This window comes from Phyllobates terribilis, unplaced genomic scaffold, assembly GCF_046119375.1.
Source record: "Phyllobates terribilis strain yellow unplaced genomic scaffold, ASM4611937v1 Scaffold_4__5_contigs__length_816908805, whole genome shotgun sequence".
Classification (NCBI taxonomy): domain Eukaryota; kingdom Metazoa; phylum Chordata; class Amphibia; order Anura; family Dendrobatidae; genus Phyllobates; species Phyllobates terribilis.
Genome location: NW_027362764.1, coordinates 587,962,188 through 587,982,473, shown reverse-complemented (window position 1 = coordinate 587,982,473; position 20,286 = coordinate 587,962,188). Strand labels below are relative to the sequence as shown.

Here is a 20,286-nt window from a genome sequence, read left to right as displayed (position 1 = left end):
ATGCGGATTTGCTGCGTTTCAATGTAAATCAATAGCCCCAAAATCGCGCCGCGGCTGGTACCCGGGTCGGGAGAGGAGACTGCAACTCCTCTCATCCGACCGCTGCTCTGGCTGATAAGTGACAGCAGCGTGGATGGGAGGAGCAGCAGCCTGCTCCTCCCAGCCGGCGGCAGTAAAGGGAATAAAAAAGCAAAAATAAAAGAAAAACCTTCACACTCACCTGTCCGGCGATGTGGTCTCTCCGGCGTCCAGCGGTACACTTCAGGGTACGGGCTCGCTCCCCGCAGTGTACTGGGAGGACCTGCGGTGACATCACTGATCACCTGATGGTCACGTGACCATCAGTTGATTGCTGATGCCGGTAATCAGCTGATCGGTCTCATGACCTATCAGCTGACTGTGGGGATATTCACAAGAATGTTCCCACGGTCTCTAAATCACCGGGGCTCATCAGCTGATGAACCCCAGTGACCTCCTGCAGCTCTGTATACCAACAGGGGATGATTTTACACCCCTGTCAGTATACAGTGGTGTATTCTACAGCTGTGACATTAGTGATTTCTGATGTCACAGCTGTCGAAGTGACAGATCGTCGTGGGACACTTGGCGTTACATGGACTGCATCACTGACGGCGTACAGGTGAGGAATATTGTTTTTTTTTTCCCAGGAGATCAAGGGCTTCGCACAGGCGTGTAATAAAAAAAATAATAATAATAATAGTAGAACCATGTGTGTTTTATTTAATTAAAATACGTTATTCTAGCCGTGTCTTTTATTGAAAAAGCGGCGACCATTTTACTATGTGGTTAGTAATGGAGGGGGGGGGGGGGGTGGGTTTATAGACGCCCTACAGTACTAACCTGGGCTTCACGTCAGCCGCCAATATAAGGCTGACGTGAACCCCAACCTCATTACCTCCTGCCACCGCTACAGGGCAGTGTGGAAGAGCAAGGCTAAGCACCAGATTTGGCGCATCTTGTGGATGCGCCATTTATGGGAGTGCTATGGGGTGATACTAATAGCAGCGGAAGGGGCTAGTATCCATGGCCCCTTCCCTGGCTATTAACATCAGCATGCAGCTGTCTAGCTTAGCCTTTGCTGGTTAGATTTTATAGGGGGACCCCACGTCCATTATTTTCTGGGGTCTCCCTGTAATCTAGCCAGTAAAGGTAAAACAAACAGCTGTGGGCTGATATTAATAGCCATAGAACATTGTTGGCTAATGACCCCTTCCGCGGCTACTAATATCAGCCCCCAGCGGTCGGCTTTCCCTCTGCTGGTTATAAAAATGATGCGGGAGCCCAAGCTTTTTTCTTTTTTAAATTTTAGGCTCTGTGCCCATAATTCAGACGTAGCAGCGCTTTGGACGCAAATTTTTGCTGCGTCCAAAACATTGCATTCTATTGAACGCAGGTAAAAATCACATGTGTTCATGGAACCATGCGAATTACCACATTCAATACTTTCTAGTGGTCAAATTTCTGATGTGGAGACTAGAGACTCCGCAAGAAAATATGACATGCTGCGGTCCTGAAAGATGCGCCGCATGTCAGTGTTCACGGGTGATTAGCAGCCTCTGATGCACACATAGTGGACATGGGATTTCTAGAGATCCCATCCACTATGCCGTAACATCTGGACGCTGTGGGTTTGATGCTACATAAAACCGCAGCATCAAACCAGCAGCGGCTCCTAAGCGTGGCCACGTACTCAAACTCAGCCGCAGTGTATCAATTTCTGTGGCGGACACGCTAGTCTCCGCTGTACATTTTGAGCGACTGAAGTGTCATATGCGGTGGATTCACATGTACCGACAACAAAAGTACGGCATTAGAACACCTTGTTTTGGACGCAATATAAATACATGGTGTCCAAAGCACTGCTGAGTGCTGATTGTGGGGCATAGCGGCTAAGAACCAACTGTGAGATGTTAAGTATGGCCAGGGAAATGTTTGGCACCTTCCCAGACCCAAAAAAAACAGCTCACAGCAGTCACAAATTACATGAATAGAAATGCTAATTAAGATTGGGTGCATGGGACTAGCTGACACCCAGCTCTTTTGTTTGGTGATGTCAAGGTGTCAATCAGACCTTTTCATGACCAAACAAAGTAAAGAAATACAGTGTAAACACTTTCTTTGAAATACAACAGACCCATTCTTTAATCATTTAAATGAACCAATATACTCACCCCAGTTCTATGGTAATCCAAAGGTTTAAGCAATGTCCCACCAAATAAACTTTATTTAACTCCAAAAATCATTCATTGATGCTCAAAAACCGCATGTAACTACACATGCATTTTTTTCTGCCAGGGAGAGGTAAAAAAGCTCAGGAAATTTCTGCTTCAAATCCGCTTCGTGTGCACATACCCTTATCCACAGATTTCACCTACTGCATTACAATAGATGAACGCAACACAACTAACTAAAAGTAGTAGAACATATCTATAATGGATTATTCATTAATCCTAAATGCAAAACCCACTCAAACAAACAATGAACAACCACAAAATCATTTTAAAATTATTCATTTAATACATTTTTATATTAAAAAGAAATACATACATATAAAAGTCACAGGACATTGTTTTCTATAATTGACTCAGGGATATACAATAAATACCCAATAATTCATTCGCTGTGGGGCACAAATCAATAAAAAGAAATATAGAGGGCAAGTCCCGACTATGTGTTAAAGTGCAAAGTGCAATGAATACATATAGCAGCAACTAAAAATTGTGAATAAATTAAATCACAATGGATATATATAAATTAGAGTGCTAAGTTAAATGCATTAATGTGACCAAGTCAACACATAAGGAGGAATAAATACCATATAGATAGGCCCCAACACCTCCAACGCCGTTTCGCCGGATGGCTTTCTCAAGGAGTATAAGTATAGAGATATACTATTATTTAGTTTAGATTATTTATTGTATATCCCTGAGTGTTTTCTATAATTATGTCCTTTGATTTATATATGTATGTATTTCTTTTTAATATAAAAATTAAAATGAATAATTTTAAAATGATTTTGTGGTTGTTCATTATTTGAGTGAATAGATGAACCCAGCAGAACAATGGTGAGAAGAGTAGTACAATGGTGAACTGTACCAGTAAGAAAATCAGTCCACTAACATTGATCCCAATTTGACAAAAAAGCCCGATTTTTATTGGAAGAGTACCAGTCATCTCTCCAGACAAGTATATTTTTAAGAAATGCTTGTATTCCCTATAAAATAACAGGTCTAATACATCTCTTTTTATAACTCTGCAATGTGTCGTTCCTTTATTAACCCCTCCTGGAACTGTATGATTAAATTGACATTAGGGCGACACCCTTCCACATGTCAGGGAAAAGTGCAATTAGACAGTGTGAGTGCAGGAACATGCCCCATTAACAAGTTGAATTGACACCTTCAGTTGTAACTGTGTTCTCACAATTAAAGGAGTAATAATGGAGGAATTACACACACAGGGTTAAAGAAAAGTGCTCCAGTGCATTTGTTTTTTATGAGGCCCACCTGAAAGCAGAGTATGACGGGACCCTGTTCAATAAACACACAAGATGGGAAAATCCCTATAATTTATATTTGCAAAACCAAAACTTTTTAGGCGCATGAACAACCCATTTAAGTGAATAACTAGTAACTCTACCCTACAAAAACTGACCTATGTTGTCCCCCATCTAAAGGATTGTGAATAACTTCTTGATCGGTAAGGGTCAGAAAACTAGGACCCCCACTAATCCACAGGACAGGGGCTCTGAAAAGCTCTGTGTGAATGAAGTGGTGATCGATCATGTGCACTGGGAAGGCTGGAGATAGCCAAGCACTGTGCTCGGCAGCCTTGATATACTAAATAGGATAAATAATACATGGACTGGTCGCCTGCCAGTATGTGTGCAGTCCTGACCGAGGCTATTATGTGCATGGTTGGTATGAACCTGAAATTGAAGAAGATTTTAATATGGGGGAAAACTGGGACGGACAGATAGTGTGTGGAGGCGATACGCCAGTCTAAAGAAATGGGTTTTTAGGGTCTGCTTGAAACTGTGGTTATAGGGAATTAATCGAACTGTCATGGGTAGTGCATTCCAAAGAATTGGAGCAGCACACGAGAAATCTTGGAGACGGGAGTGGGAAGTTCGGATTATGGAGGATTTTAGTTTTAAGTCATTGGCAGAACGGAGGGCACGTGTAGGGTGGTAGACTGAGACAAGGGAGGAGATGTAGGGGGGTACCGAAGCATGGAGTGCTTTGTGGGTAAGCGTGATAAGTTTAAACTGAACTCTATATTGGATGGGCAACCAATGCAATGACTGGCACAGGGAAGAGGCATCAGTGTAGCGGTTTGCGAGGAATAGGATCCTGGCTGCTGCGTTAAGGACGGATTGGAGAGGGGAGAGTTTAGTAAGAGGGAGACTGATTAGTAGAGAGTTGCAATAGTCGAGACGAGAATGAATAAGAGCTACAGTAAGAGTTTTTGCCGAGTCAAAGGTGAGAAATGTTCTGATTCTAGAGATGTTTTTGAGGTGTAGATGACACGAGTGAGTGATTTGATGCGAGGAGTGAAGGAAAGATCTGAATCAAAAATGACCCCAAGACAGCGGGCTTGTTGCTGGGGAGTAATGGTTGAGCCACAAACGGAAATGGCAATATCGGGCACAGGTACGTAGGTTAGTGGAGGGAGGAAATACGAGTTGTTCAGTTTTTGACAGATTCAATTTTAGACAGAGGGAGGACATAATGTTAGACACAGCAGAAAGACAATCACTGATCTTTTGTAGTAATGCAGGGGTGATGTCCAGAGCAGAGGTGTATAATTGGGTGTCATCAGCATAGAGATGGTACTGAAAACCGAATCTGCTGATTGTTTGTCCAATGGGAGCGGTGTATAAGGAGAAAAGAAGGGGGCCTAGGACTGATCCTTGAGGAATCCCAACAGTAAAGGGGAAGGAGAGAGGAGAATAGAAGAACATGTATGCTTACTGTGGTACTTGTAGGCTGTGCTTTACTCTGAGGCTCGGCTTTGCACACATTGGAGGCTCCCGGAGGAACACTTGCTTGTATTTGCACTGATCGGGTACTTTCTCTCATAGAGGAGGTAACCAAAGGAGGTATGCTGGAAACTATGATCGATGTCCCAACTGGAGTGGTTGCACTGCAAACATTACTTCCAGCTATCTTGATAGTAGAGCTGCTAGTACCAGTCTGAGGTCCACTGGATGGGATGAAGGCTTTGACTAGATTTGCTGTTGCTTGTTTAGCAGGAGTAGGTATTGCAGTAGCCGCTGGCACCGGGGAAGGGCATACATTTGCAGTCGGCGTCACAATTGAACGGCTAGTATTTCCTGCAATGGGTGTAATTGGAGCTTGAGACGTTCTAACAGGTAACACAGCCACAGTGCTGGAGTTTAAGGACAGGGCAGAAGAGCTTGTAATGCCCACTGTGGATGGAGAGGTTGTTGTGACATCAGGTGAAGTGCCGGAAATGGCTGCAGCAGAAGGGGCAGAGGCTCGGATTATTACTGTAGGGGCCGCTTGGCTATTAGCTACTGTTTGTGGAGCAGTGCAAATCCTAACTAATGTAGGAGCGGCAATGGAGGCATTTGTTTTAGAAGCTACAGATGAGGAAACCTTGACAATTCCACTTGATGCAGCAGACTGTAACAGAAGAAAGACACAATGAGAAATCCAAATGCACAAAAAAAAAAAAAAAAAAAAAAAAAAAAAAAAAAAAACACAATCTCTTCATGTAATTACAATAATATTTTAAAGATTTACTGTCACCCTTACTTATAATCAGCATATATTTAGAATATACTCTAGAAATATATAGAAAAAAGTGGGAAAAACTCCAGCGTAGGATAAAGTTAAAACATAGTAGTTTATTTAATCCAAGATAATAAAAAAAAAAAAAAAAAAAAAAAAAAAAAAATCGAGTTCATCCAAGAAACAAGCAGCATCACATGCATCTGTGATCTGAGATCATGAATAAGACTCGTCTGAGTTGAAACGCGTCGATTTGACTAATGAAATTCCTCACTGGAGCAGATACATATGATGCTGCTTGTATTTCTCGGATGAACTCGATTTTTTTTTTATCTTGGATTTAATAAACTACTATGTTTTAACTTTATCCTACGCTGGAGTTTTTTCCCCCTTTTTTCTTCATTGTACCGACCTGAGCAAGGGTGGCTCCCTGCGAGGATCTCTGGATAGAGGATTTGCAGACTGAATTCCGGTGAGCTGACTCTCCCTTTCTTTCCTTCCCTGTTCCCTAGAAATATATAGGTGCCATAAAGTGTACAGGGAAGTGTAATGGAAAAAGCTGTCCAATGCACTTTTCTATCATCTTCATAGACTAAGGGAACCGGTCAGGTCCAATAACGCCATTAACCTGCAGCTGTGAGGTTAATCAGCAAGTTAATAGCATTATGAATGTGCACAGCCACAGTATTGACAATGCAACACCCTGGAGAAAAATTAACTATATTTCTCCCGAGAGCAGACTGCTTTCAGTCATTCCGGCGTTCCAATGTGGGTCCAGTCATTGCTCACTATACAGTGAGTTGACCGACAGCCGACTCGGCAGCACATCAGTGCAGAGTCGTCTATTAGTCAGTGCTTGGCATGCTTACAGCCGCTGCTCACTGTGCTGCGAGTGGTGACTGCAGCTGTGCCGCCACACCTGCATGACTGAAAGCCGGTGGCTCCTGGGAGGAATATACCGTAGTTCATTTTCCTCTTGTGCTACACTTTCAGAACAGTGGCCAGACACCTTCATAACACTATTAACGTGCAAAGTAACTCTATTTGCAAGCTAATAGTGGTACAAGTTAATTTTCATACGCAAATAGAGATTTCGGCTCAGTACATTTTTCACCGAGCCAAACCCTTGATCTGTGCATACGCCGCCTCCATTTTATTCAAGTCCTGCGCACATGGCGATATCTCACACTGCGCACGCGCCGCCCACACTGATAGCGACGGCGCAGAATTTTAATAAGGAGGCAGGTCACTGAATAATCAGTGACCTGTACAAGAAGCAGGAGGCGGCTGGTGGGGGGGGGGACCAGAAGACGGTCAGATAGCAATCTGGTTGCTCGCGGCCACCACTAGGGGGAGCTTCAGAGCATTCTGCACACTTGTACACTGTGGTACTGAGGACAGTGTATATACAGTATGTACTAAGCGCTTCAGATCCCTCTAAAAGTTGCTGAGGACAGCCATAAAACTTCTTAAAAGATTCAGCGACTTTTTAATTATTTTATTTAATTGTGGCATTCAAATATACACTGCTCAAAAAACAAAAAAAAAGGGAACACTCAAATAACATTCTAGATCTGAATGAATTAAATATTCTCATTAAATACTTTGTTCTGTACAAAGTTGAATGTGCCGACAACAAAATCACACAAAAATCATCAATGGAAATCAAATTTATTAACCAATGGAGGCCTGGATTTGGAGTCACCCCTAAAATTAAGGGGGAAAAACACACTACAGGCTGATCCAACTTTGATGTAATGTCCTTAAAACAAAGGAGGCTCAGTATTGTGTGTGGCCTCCACGTGCCTATATGACCTCTCTACACCGCCTGGGTATGCTCCTGATGAGGTTGCGGAAGGTCTACTGTGGAATCTCCTCCCAGACCTGGACTAAAGCATCCGCCAACTCCTGGACAGTCTGTGGTGCAACGTGACATTGGTGGATGGAGCGAGACATGATGTCCCAGATGTGCTCAACCGGATTCAGGTCTGGGGAACGGGCGGGCCAGTCCATAGCTTCAATGCCTTCATCTTGCAGGAACTGCTGACACACTCCAGCCACATGAGGTATGGCATTGTCCTGCATTAGGAGGAACCCAGGGCCAGCCACACCAGCATATGATTTCACAAGGGGTCTGAGGATCTCATCTCGGTACCTAATGGCAGTCAGGCTACCTCTGGCGAGCACATGGAGGGCTGTGCGGTCCTCCAAAGAAATGTCACCCCACACCATTACTGACCCACTGCCAAACCAGTCATGTTGAAGGATGTTGCAGGCAGCAGATCGCTCTCCATAGCGTCTCCAGACTCTGTCACGTCTGTCACATGTGCTCAGTGTGAACCTGCTTTCATCTGTGAAGAGCACAGGGCGCCAGTGGCGACTTTGCCAATATTGGTATTCAGTGGCAAATGCCAAGAATCCTGCACGGTGGTGAGCTGTGAACACAACCCCCATCTGTGGACATCGGGCCCTCATACCACCCTCATGAAGTCTGTTTCTAACAGTTTGTGCAGACACATGCACATTTGTGGCCTGGTGGAGGTCATTTTGCAGGGCTCTGGCAGTGCTCCTCCTTGCACAAAGGCGGAGGTAGCGGTCCAGCTGCTGGGTTGTTGCCCTCCTACGGCCCCCTCCATGTCTCCTTGTGTACTGGCCTGTCTCCTGGTAGAAACTCCAGCCTCTGGACGCTACGCGGACAGACACAGCAAACCTTCTTGCCACAGCTTGCATTGATGTGCCATCCTGGATGAGCTGCACTACATGAGCAACTTCTGTGGGTTGTAGAGTCCGTCTCATTCTACCACGAGTGTGAAAGCACAACCAACATTCAAAAGTGACCAAAACATCAGCCAGAAAGCATTGGTACTGAGATGTGGTCTGTGGTCCCCACCTGCAGAACCACTCCTTTGAGGGTGTCTTGATAATTGCCAATAATTTCCATCTATTGTCTATTCCATTAGCACAACAGCATGTGAAATTGATTGTCAATCAGTGTTGCTTCCTAAGTGGACAGTTTGATTTCACAGAAGTTTGATCTACTTGGAGTTATATTCTGTTTAAGTGTTCCCTTTATTTTTTTGAGCAGTATGTATGTATGTATGTATGTATGTATGTATGTATGTATGTATGTATGTATGTATGTATGTATGTATGTATATATATATATATATATATATTTATTTACACTTACATAGGTGTATGAAGGTTTGATTTTTTCAGAACAAGTTGTAATTTTTAATGTTATTTTCAAGTACATATATCTTATTAATAGACTTAATTTATTACTTGTTAGGACCACATATTCCACAGCTCTTTACAGACATCATCACTGTCCGCATTGGGGCTCGCAATGTAATTGTGGAGTGTGGGAGGAAACCGGAGCACCCAGAGGAACCCAGGCAAGCACAGGAAGAACACAAACTCCTTGCAGATCCTTTGTGGGATTTTAATTCAAGATCCCAGTGCTACAAAAGCAACAGTGCTAACCACTGAGCCACCGTGCTGCCCGTGTTGTATTAACCTTCAGTACGATTACAGCAATAATAAACATATTAATATGGTAAGTCGTGTTTGAATTATTTTTTTCATTTCACTGCTTATGTACAATAAAATCACGCATAATATATATTATATATATTTTTTTTTATTTATTTTTTTTTCCCAGCTGTGTCGGTACTGTTAGAGCCAGAAGTTTATTCCCCCCCATCAATAAAGCCTTATGACTATGTTTTTTTATTTATTGGATAAGGGTTATTTTCATTGGTATCAATTTGCCAAGTTTCGATCTATATTTTTATGACGTTCACCATATGGAATAAACATAGTTTTATAGTACAGGTTGCAAAAAATTAGGTGATACCAATTATGTAAAGGGTTTTCCGTTTTTTTTTTTTACCATAATCAGACATCTTATTGTTAAAACTGCAATTTTGCATCAGTTTTGATTAAAATAAAATTATACAGTTTTTATATAAATACCTGTTAGGGCTCATTTAGATGTCATTTTTCTTGTACAAGTTCTAACTTTTAAACACTGGGGAAAATTTGTCATGAAAACCCAGTCTAGTGCTTGCTCAAATTACGACTGCAGCAAATGCGGGTGGGATCTGCTCCATGTGTCTGATGTCACTCCTTCCCTCCCCTTCTGGGTGTTTGAAAAGGACCCCTCTGTTAACTTTAACGATCACAGTGCAGAGCCATTTTGTTGGTGACTGCGATATTATATTGACATGTGGACAGTTTCACGGAGTAGAGCTGGCAGCGCCCGTTCTGGTTTTCCAGGTAAGTGAGGTGAAAATTTAAATGGCACCTTCCTAATGGTGGAATATGAATATGCAGTGAATAAACAAAAAGTCTCCATTGTGTTTAGGGTTTTGTTTGCATCTTGTATAGTATTTTTTTTCTAAAGTTTGAAAAAAAATTCTGAAGTTTGGAAAAAAGAACAAACAAAAAAAATTAAAGGGGGGGGGGGGGTGTGGGTGTAAGCGCGCGTGTTTAATTTTAATATTTAGCAGTGTGTGATGACCAGGGCCGGAGTTAGGGCGGGGGATGCAAACTAACCCTCCACTAATGCCTCCTCCTATGTTATTAGGTTCTTCAGTCACTGTTCATTGTATCTGTTCCTAGTGGAGCTTGCCACTTAGCTTTCCCAGGAACATATACAAAAAAAACAGCAGATGAAAAGCCTAATAAGTTAACCTAAGAAGAAGCAATAGAGCAGGGGTGGAGGATAGGAAGTCGTTTTTTGCCGTGATCAGAGCAGAGCAGTCATATCTTTGCCGCCTGCAGCGATCTGATCATAGTAATCACCATTATACGGTGACAGCAGGTCCGGGCCAAAGGGCTTGTGGTAGCAACTTCATCCAATGGCCTGTTCTCACCGCAGGCTGAAGTCAGTGTCTCAGCCCTATTGATTGGACCTGCCGTCACCGGTAAATTCTGTGATCACAGCGCTGCACCAGGCAATGATTTGACTGCTCTGCTCTGATCACAGTAAGTAGCAGTAACAGAGGGAAATTATAGCTCAGCACATAATGCGGCGCTACAAGAAAATAGCGCCAGGCATCCCCTACAGCTATGAAATGGTTATACCAGGGAACGTGCACAATTCACAGCTGAAGCAGCTGCAAACATATGAGACAGGGTCGGCATCCAACCCTCAAACAATGCCCTCTGTCTGTTCAATGCAATTGTGATGCTTTCACACTTACACAGCAGCAAATATAGCAGCCCCCTGTGGCTAAAATAAATATTACAACAGTTCATTTTAAACAAGTTATACATATGCATGTTTATATAAAATAATTGTGACATATTCCCTTCAAAGGTGTTTTCCGAGCAGAGTACAAAACAAAAATTGGGGAGGTGGTGGTGGGAAAGGATGCGAGAGGGCGAGTGCGAGATTGCCTAAAACTTTGTAATGCAGACTTAGGATTCCGCTCGTGACCACTTCAGCGCCGCTTCAAAGCTGCCAATATGCAACTGAGCATTGAGATAAATGGAAGCGGCACATGACCGCAAGTACATAACTTGTACGAGTTGTCAAGTGATGATCAAACTGTCAAAGTATATATATCACACACTTAGGATTCCCAGTGTTACACTCCCCAAATTTTGTATTTGAAGTGTGTATTCATTTAGGGTGACTAACTACATCTTGCTCATACGTCGTGTAGGAAGTTGGCTGCTTTTTTTACGCCACATTTAATCTGTTACTTATCTAATACATACTTGCATTATATTTGGGTTCTTCTGAAAAGTTTTTGTTTGGGACACTGGTGTCAAGGCAGCAGACAGAGGTACCGTTTTCTCACTGCTGCTCGCCAGGCTCGATACCAGATGCTTTCCAGAATTCTTTAAGTAAACAAGAAATGATAAGAGAAGGAATCATTAGCGTTGTTACTTTATCTGTAGGGGAAGGTTTCTTTTACTTAGGGTGAATTAAACGTCTGTATAAATAGGTCAAAGATATAATTCTATGAAGCTGTCACGCTTGGCTCGGAAGACCTTAGGCCAGTCCTTGCATTGCGGTCTGATCTCAGACCGCTTTGTACGGATATCTGAATGTGCCTTAACTCTGAAAATTTGGTGGATAATAGAACATGTTGGGGACAATAACTAGTCCTTCAGAAGATTCATCAATCCCATTTTCTGCATGCTGTACGTTTCTGAGCCATTCAGCTATCGTCTTGATTATGTTAAGCACCGTGAACTAAGGAACATCAAGATCTCTGGAGATGGACTTGTAACCTTGAGATTGTTGATATTGTTTAACAATTTTGGTTCTCAAGTCCTCAGACAGTTCTCTTCTCTTTCTGTTCTGCTTAACATGGCACACACAGACACACAATGCAAAGACTGACTCAACTTCTCCCCTTTTTATCTAGTTTCAGGTGGGATTTTCACATTGCCCACACCTGTTACTTGCCACAGGTGAGTTTGTTTCACTCATGAGATGCTCTTTCAAAGTTGTTTACCCACAATTTGGGAAAGGTGCCAACAATTTTTTTTCGGCCCATTTTTGGAGTTGTGTGAAATTATGTCCAAGTAGTCTTTTTTCAATCAGTTTTTTTGCATTGTTGCAATACTCACAAAGGAAATCAACAAGCATATACCAAAATATGTATAATTGCAATAATTTTCTGGGGTAAATACTTGACTTTCTGGAACAATTTCAAAAGGGTTCCAACACTTCCGGCCATGACTATTAACCGTCAGGTTCCCTTTATCATGGCTCAAACATTATCATTCATATCCATGTTTGAAGTCCTAAGTCTGAATACCACTTCTGATTCAATCAACTAAATGCATATGTACATCGCATTGGGCCTACGGTGATGTGGTACAAAATAGTAGCCAAGTAGGCTTGCAAAATTTTCCATGTTTTAATCAATAAAAACACCAGAGAATCATCATCCTTGTCCCATGGGCAACACAGCAAAGTATCAAAAATGAGTACAGAGTTTAACAGCGACTATTTCATAAAGAAAACAAGAGTGTCCGGCTGAACTTTCTTGTGCATGGTGGGCCCAGGAGAGAATTATAGGCAAACAGTCATCTATTATGTATGGGGAGCTTAACCCCTTAACGACCACCGATAAGCCTTTTCACGGAAGCAGTTAAGGGTACTTATTCCTCAGCGACGCTTTTTCACAGCGCTGAGAAATAACAGTGTAGCGCCCCCAGCGCTGGAAAGTCTCCGGGGTCTCAGCTACTGGGGGAAGCTGAAACCCTGGAGAACATATTCAGGGCCGTTTTTTTGGGTCCCCGATTACGTAATCACTGTTATTCATTGATTAACTGCGATCACGGAAGGAAAAAAAAAAAAGTGTGCCAGCAGTTAATCATTTCTCTCTCCTCTGACATGATATACAGAAAGAGAAATGAAGCCCCCTGGGCCCTTCGTCATCTTCCGGTGCAAAAAAATAAAGAGAAGATGGCTGGCGCATGCGCAATGCGCCCACCTAGATCTGCCGGCCGGTACCCGGCAACAATAGGGAATCTCCCCTATTGGTTCCTTTTGATCACTGTGATAAACCATATCACAGTGATCAAAAGAAAAGAAATAAATCAAATCCCCTTTGTCATTTTATTTAATTCTAAAATTTAAAAAAAAAAAAAAAAATTTCCCCCCATTCTTTGGGATTAGGATTAGGGTTGTGATTTTTTCAAAAGAAAAAAAAACAAAAAACGACGACGATATGATGACTAGTGTTGAGCGCAAGTGCTCGCTACTTGAGTTTTCATCGGGTGCTCAGGTATGCACCGAGTATCGCAGGTGCTCGAGTGACATGCTCGAGTCCTCGCCCCATGTTTCGTGGCGGTTATACAGTAAAACATAACAAGCAGGGATTGCCTGCCATTCACGGGCAATCCCTGCAATTTTTTTTTTGGGTGTCTAACAGCCGCAAACCCCGAGTACCCAATGCAAATGCAAGTAGCGAGCTCATCACTAATGACAACAAATTCAATATGATGACCCAATGTTATCAAATTCTATTTTTCGTACCTCTGGATTTAAAATGCTCACTATACCCGTTGATAAAATCCTCGAGAGGTCTAGTTTCCAAAATTATGTCACTTTTGGGGGTTGTTTCCACTGTTTAGTCACATCAGGGGCTCTCCAAACGCGACATGGCATCCGCTCTACATTCCAGACAATTTTGCGTTCAAAAAGTCAAACAGTGCTCCTTCCTTTCCGAGCCCTGATGTGCACCCAAACAGTGGTTTTCCCCCACATTTGGGATATCCGCGTGCTCAGGAGAAATTGCAAAACTAACTTTAGGGGGGGGGGTGCAGTTTCTAGAATGGTGTCACTTCTGGGTACTTTCTGTCATACAGACCCCTCAAAGTCACTTCAAATGTGATGTGGACCCTAAAAAAATGGTTTTGTAAATTTTGTTGGAAAAATTAGAAATCGCTGGTCAACTTTTAACCCTTATAACTTCCTAACAAAAAAAAAAAATTGTTGCAAAAATTGTGCTGATGTTAAGTAGACATGTGGGAAATGTTATTTAGCAACTATTTTGTGTAACATGTAAGGGCATGAAAATTCAAAGTTTGAAAATTGCTAAATTTTCTAAATTGTCGCCAAATTTCTGTTTTTTTTCACAAATAAACAAAAGTCATATAGAAATTTTTTTATCACTATTATGAAGTACAACATGTCATGAAAAAGCATCTCAGAATCAGTGAGATCCGTTGAAGCGTTCCAGAGTTATTACCTCATAAAGTGACAGTGGTCAGAATTGTAAAAATTGGCTTGGTCAATAAGGGGTTAAAGCATAACCGTCGTTTTAATGTTTTAGTTCATGAATAGTACACATGAAAATAAGAAACTTTGTAACATAACTTATCAGGGAAATCCCCTCTTCCAGGACTGATCATTCATTTTCAATATTATTGGGTACAATCCGTATTCAGTGAAGCCAGATTGTTAGGCTATGTGTCCACGATGCAGAAATGAAGCAGAAAATTTCTGCAGCGTTTCTGCATCTCCCTGCCAGAAAAAACGCATGCAGATTGTACATGCGTTTTTCCTGCAGAATACATGCGGATTCACACGCGTTAACGCATGCGTTTCCGCATATGGACTGACAAGTACTTTCCAGGTGATAGCATCACTTGGAAAGTGCTTGACAACTAGGTCACACTATATAAATCCATGCAAAAGGCATGGATTTATATAGTGTGACCGTAAAAATAAAAAAATAAAGCTATACTTACCTCCGATGCCCCACCGCGTGTGCTGTCGCGCTCGTCCTGGCTTCTTCCGGGTTGCCAGCATCTCGCGAGACAGCCTGCGGTCACATGACCGCGACATCATCTCAGGTCCTGGAAGATAAGAGCTGCCGGCAAGCAGAGAGAAGCCGCCGGACAGGTGAATATAACTTTATTATTTTATTCTTTTTTTTACAGGTACAATGGTACCCAGGTCTGGATGAGAGTCTCCTCTCCTCCAGAACTGGGTACCATCCGCACATAGAGACGCATAAATTCCGCGTGCACAAATGTACTGACACGGATTATATGCGTCTCAATGCAAGTCAATGGCGGCAATTCCGCTGCGCTTCCGCAAAATTAATGAACATGCTGCGGATTTAGGAGCGCTGCAGAAACGCTGCGGAAAAATCCGCAGCATGTGCATTGACATTGCGGAATGCCATTGGGGACCATGGGGTGCGGATTACCATGCGTTTTTGATGCGTTTCCGCTGCGGAAATTCCGCAGCGGAAACACATGAAAAACGCATCGTGGGCATGCAGCCTTAGATTACTTACTGAGATAGAATCTTATGAATAGTAACTGCACTCTCCTATGTAATAGGGTAGAGGAGGAGGTAAGAGCCATGTCTCTAGCTAATACAGTGGGTACGGAAGTTTTTCTTATTTAATAAATTTGCAAAAATTTCTACATTTCTGTTTTTTTTCAGTCAAAATGAGAAAAAAAAAATGAACTTTTTAGAATTCACCAAATGGCTGCAATGGAACAAAGAGTGAAAAATTTAAAGCGGTCTGAATACTTTCTGTATCCACTGTACATTTATTTTTATGTGTACTATTGATTCATGAAATAAAAGTTAAAACGACGGTTACTCTTTAACAACAAACCTGATACATCAATAAGACATGGAAGCTACAAATACCAAAGTAGCAAAGGCTGTATCAATTATTTCTGTGAAAACAAGGTAATCTTATACAGAACTCAAAATCCAAATTTTGAGGAAAAAAAAAAAAAAGCTTTATTGATCCATTAAAAAGATACAAAAAAAAAAAAAAAAAAAAAAAAAAAAAAAAACAGCACTGTGGTCATGAGATTTCTATAAATCACATACACTTTGCTGAAGCAATAAAACATAACATCAGGAACTCTCTGAACTCTGACTCTCTGCAGTGGTGTCAGATTGTAGGGAAAAGTGTGAATATCTCAAGAACAGCTGTTAAAATTAACAAACAGTAAATGCAAAACATCTATGAAGATGGGAATAACCCTTTAAATCTTTGGGGTTACTATGACAATCCAGAAAAAAAATATTGAACAAACAGTTCCACTATTGCAAAGGTGGTGATTGTACTATATTTGTCCACATGGCTACCTGTATATTGTAGACCTGTATGGTGGCAGCACTAGAAGACATAGGTGGTCTTGCACTTGAAGTTTGTCCATGAGCCTGAGCTCGTGCCAAAGCTTGTTGGGAGACCAGCATAAGCTGCCCATTGCTGCTCTTTATAAGAACAGTACCTGCAGACAAGAAGCCACAGTCAATATAGCACAAAAAGCATGATGCAAATAATAAATTCAAAATGTAAGATGTGCCCCAACTCCTCTCCCTTTCCTGAGTATTGCAGGGTGCTAACGTGTGGCATATCTACCCGATTCCTGCAGATTACATCCCCTCTGAAATCTAAGGAGATCTAGAGATCTTACTGAATAAGCACTACAAGAAACTGCAACACAAGCATCAATGGCATCTTTATAATACAAATATGTAGTCATGTGGTCTCTGCACAGAACAGATAGAAAATATTACATCAGGGGTGGTCTAGCCACAGCTACACCCCCTGGTCACTAACCTTTAAATGACGATCCAATTAAAGGGTTGGAGCATTTACACCTGGTTCACATATTGCGCATTTATAAAATGAAATCAGCAGCATTTCTGCATCTAAAATCCATGCATGTTGCCTGCATTTTCTCACACGTTTTTGTGTTGTTTTTTTTCTTGTTGTGGAAACGTAGCAAAACAGGACAGAGCAAAGCTACAGCAGAAGTGTTAACCTAAATGTGCAGTTATGTTCACACATCGTGGTTTTTTTATGCAGTTTTTTATGCAAATTTTCAGCTGCCTTTTGCAGTACCAGCAAAGTCTATGAGATTCCAGAATTCTCTGTTCACACATCATGGGGTTTTTTTGTTCAGGATTTTGTGCCTTGCATGTTTTTTTGGAAAATAGAGTATGTCACTTCTTTCAGCATTTTTTTTAAACCCATAGGAAGTAATGGGTGGTGAAAAAAAACACGCATCAAAAACGTACCAAAATTTGTTTCAGCGTTTTTTATGCCAAAGTAGAATGGTTTTTTTTTTTGTTTGTTTTTTTTTCACAGAACTTTATGTACATGCATAAAAAGACAGAAAGACCGTGAAAAAACACGCTGAAAAAAAAAAAACCACCAAAACTGCAAGAAAAATCCTGAACAAAATGCCCTTGAAGAACAGGTTTTGCTGTATAAAATTGACGCCAAAAAAATCCATGATGTAGGAACGTACCATTAGCGTCCACATTGAAATTAATGGAGAAACTCAACACCTAAAAGCTGTTTCCCCACATCAGAAATTGATGTGCTGAAAATCTGTGTGACCAGATGATTTCACACAAAAAAATAAATAAATAAAAAACAAACGGCTTCTTTGTCAGAACTACACAGCATAGAGGCTGGAGTGACAGAGGCTTCAGATCTAACATACAAATCAAAAGCAGATTTCTCAGTAACAGAGGAACGGACTGGCCATGTAAAAGATATTCAGGAAAGAGCTACTTGAGCACATAATTTGTGGTGTGAAATCCTGCTGACCGATTCCTTTATAAAAACACTGCTCAAAAAAATAAAGAGAACACTCCAATAACACACCCTAGATCTGAAGGAATGAAATATTCTCATTGAATACTTTGTTCTGTACAAAGTTGAATGTGCCGACAACAAAATCACACAAAAATCATCAATGGAAATCAAATTTATTAACCAATGGAGGCCTGGATTTGGAGTCACCCCTAAAATTAAGGGGGAAAAACACACTACAGGCTGATCCAACTTTGATGTAATGTCCTTAAAACAAGTCAAAATGAGGCTCAGTATTGTGTGTGGCCTCCACGTGCCTGTATGACCTCCCTACAACGCCTGGGCATGCTCCTGATGAGGCTGCGGATGGTCTCCTGTGGGATCTCCTCCCAGACCTTTACTAAAGCATCCGCCAACTCCTGGACAGTCTGTGGTGGAACGTGACGTTGGTGGATGGAGCGAGACATGATGTCCCAGATGTGCTCAATCGGATTCAGGTCTGGGGAACGGGCGGGCCAGTCCATAGTTTCAACGCCTTCATCTTGCAGGAATTGCTGACACACTCCAGCCACATGAGGTCTGGCATTGTCCTGCATTAGGAGGAACCTAGGGCCAACCACACCAGCATATGGTCTCACAAGGGGTCTGAGGATCTCATCTCGGTACCTAATGGCAGTCAGGCTACCTCTGGCGAGCACATGGAGGGCTGTGCGGCCCTCCAAAGAAATGCCACTCCACACCATTACTGACCCACTGCCAAACCGCTCATGCTGAAGGATGTTGCAGGCAGCAGATCGCTCTCCACGGCGTCTCCAGACTCTGTCACGTATGTCACATGTGCTCAGTGTGAACCTGCTTTCATCTGTGAAGAGCACAGGGCGCCAGTGGAGACTTTGCCAATCCTGGTGTGCTGTGGCAAATGCCAAGCATCCTGCAAGGTCTTGGGCGGTGAGCACAACCCCCATCTGTGGACGTCGGGCCCTCATACCACCCTCATGGAGTCGGTTTCTAATAGTTTGTGCAGACACATGCACATTTGTGGCCAGCTGGAGGTCATTTTGCAGGGCTCTGGCAGTGCTGCTCCTGTTCCTCCTTGCACAAAGGCGGAGGTAGCGATCCTGCTGCTGGGTTGTTGCCCTCCTACGGCCGGCTCCACGTCTCCTGTTGTACTAGCCTGTCTCCTGGTAGCGCCTCCAGCCTCTGGACACTACGCTGACAGACACAGCAAACCTTCTTGCCACAGCTCGTATTGATGTGCCATCCTGGATGAGCTGCACTACCTGAGCAACTTCTGTGGGTTGTAGAGTCCGTCTCATTCTACCACGAGTGTGAGAGCACAACCAACATTCAAAAGGGACCAAAACATCAGCCAGAAAGCATTGGTACTGAGATGTGGTCTGTGGTCCCCACCTGCAGAAACACTCCTTTATTGAGTGGGTCTTGATAATTGCCAATAATTTCCATCTATTGTCTATTCCATTTGCACAACAGAATGTGAAATTGATTGTCAATCAGTGTTGCTTCCTAAGTGGACAGTTTGATTTCACAGAAGTTTGATTTACTTGGAGTTATATTCTGTTGTTTAAGTGTTCCCTTTATTTTTTTGAGCAGTGTATTAAAGTCGTTATGACTAGTGTTGAGCGAACATGCTCGACACTGCTCGGTACTCGCCCGAGCATCACGCTACTCGGAATGTTCGGCGAGCACCGAGCATTTCCGGGTTACTCGGGCGGGAGCTCGGGTCTCCGCCCTGCATGTTTGGCGCTCTTTACAGAGCCAATGAACATGCAGGGATTGCCAGCCAGTCACTGTAATGCTGCAGCCATGTTGGTTGTGGGCATTACAGTGATTGGCTGGCCGCACAGCGTCACCTCGAGTATTTAAAACCGGGCGCCGCCATCTTGGACACAGTCGCTCCGGATTAGACAGTGTAGGGACAGCGCTGCTGATTTAGGGAGAGATATAAACTGCGAAATAGTTAGTGTAGGGTCTGTAAAGGCCGCCAGAACAAACAAACAGTCCTTTTCAGGACTAATATCCATCCCAGATACCAGGCAGGCAGGCTGTATAAGAGACACAGTGGTTATACCAGCAAATGCTGCATTACAGTCCTGTGTGCTCCTGTTGCTGAAATTACTGGACTTAGCACCAGGTGTCGGGGGCCAGGAAAAATCCTTTTTTTTTCATCTAAATCCTCCTTTTTTTTCCTCCTTCACACTGTACAAATACCCGTCTTATTAACCTTTTGGTGTGTCCCCCCTCCCAAAAAAAAGCGTGTCTCTGATTTTTCAGACACAAATATAACTGTTGAAAATAGTCTGGTGTAGGCTAGAGAAACAGAAGTGTTTTGCACTTCCACGGTTCAAACTTCTGTATTATCCATTTTGGGCCATTTGTATCTAAAAAAAAAAAAAAAAAAGTTTGAGTGTGTCGCTCACTGTTCAGCCGCAAAT

The 20,286-nt window shown here is 42.5% G+C and overlaps 1 protein-coding gene across 1 annotated transcript in view; it reads right to left on the bottom strand.

Moving 5' to 3' along the window:
- Positions 1–20,286, bottom strand: part of TAF4B (TATA-box binding protein associated factor 4b) — a 147,520-nt gene that overhangs the window by 107,319 nt on the left and 19,915 nt on the right. The window contains exons 2-4 of the mRNA XM_073676958.1: positions 16,372–16,517; positions 11,508–11,630; positions 4,995–5,669 (exon numbers count right to left, since the gene is read on the bottom strand). Of these exons, the coding sequence (XP_073533059.1) occupies positions 4,995–5,669; positions 11,508–11,630; positions 16,372–16,517 (944 nt within the window). The remainder of the gene's footprint in view (positions 1–4,994; positions 5,670–11,507; positions 11,631–16,371; positions 16,518–20,286) is intronic.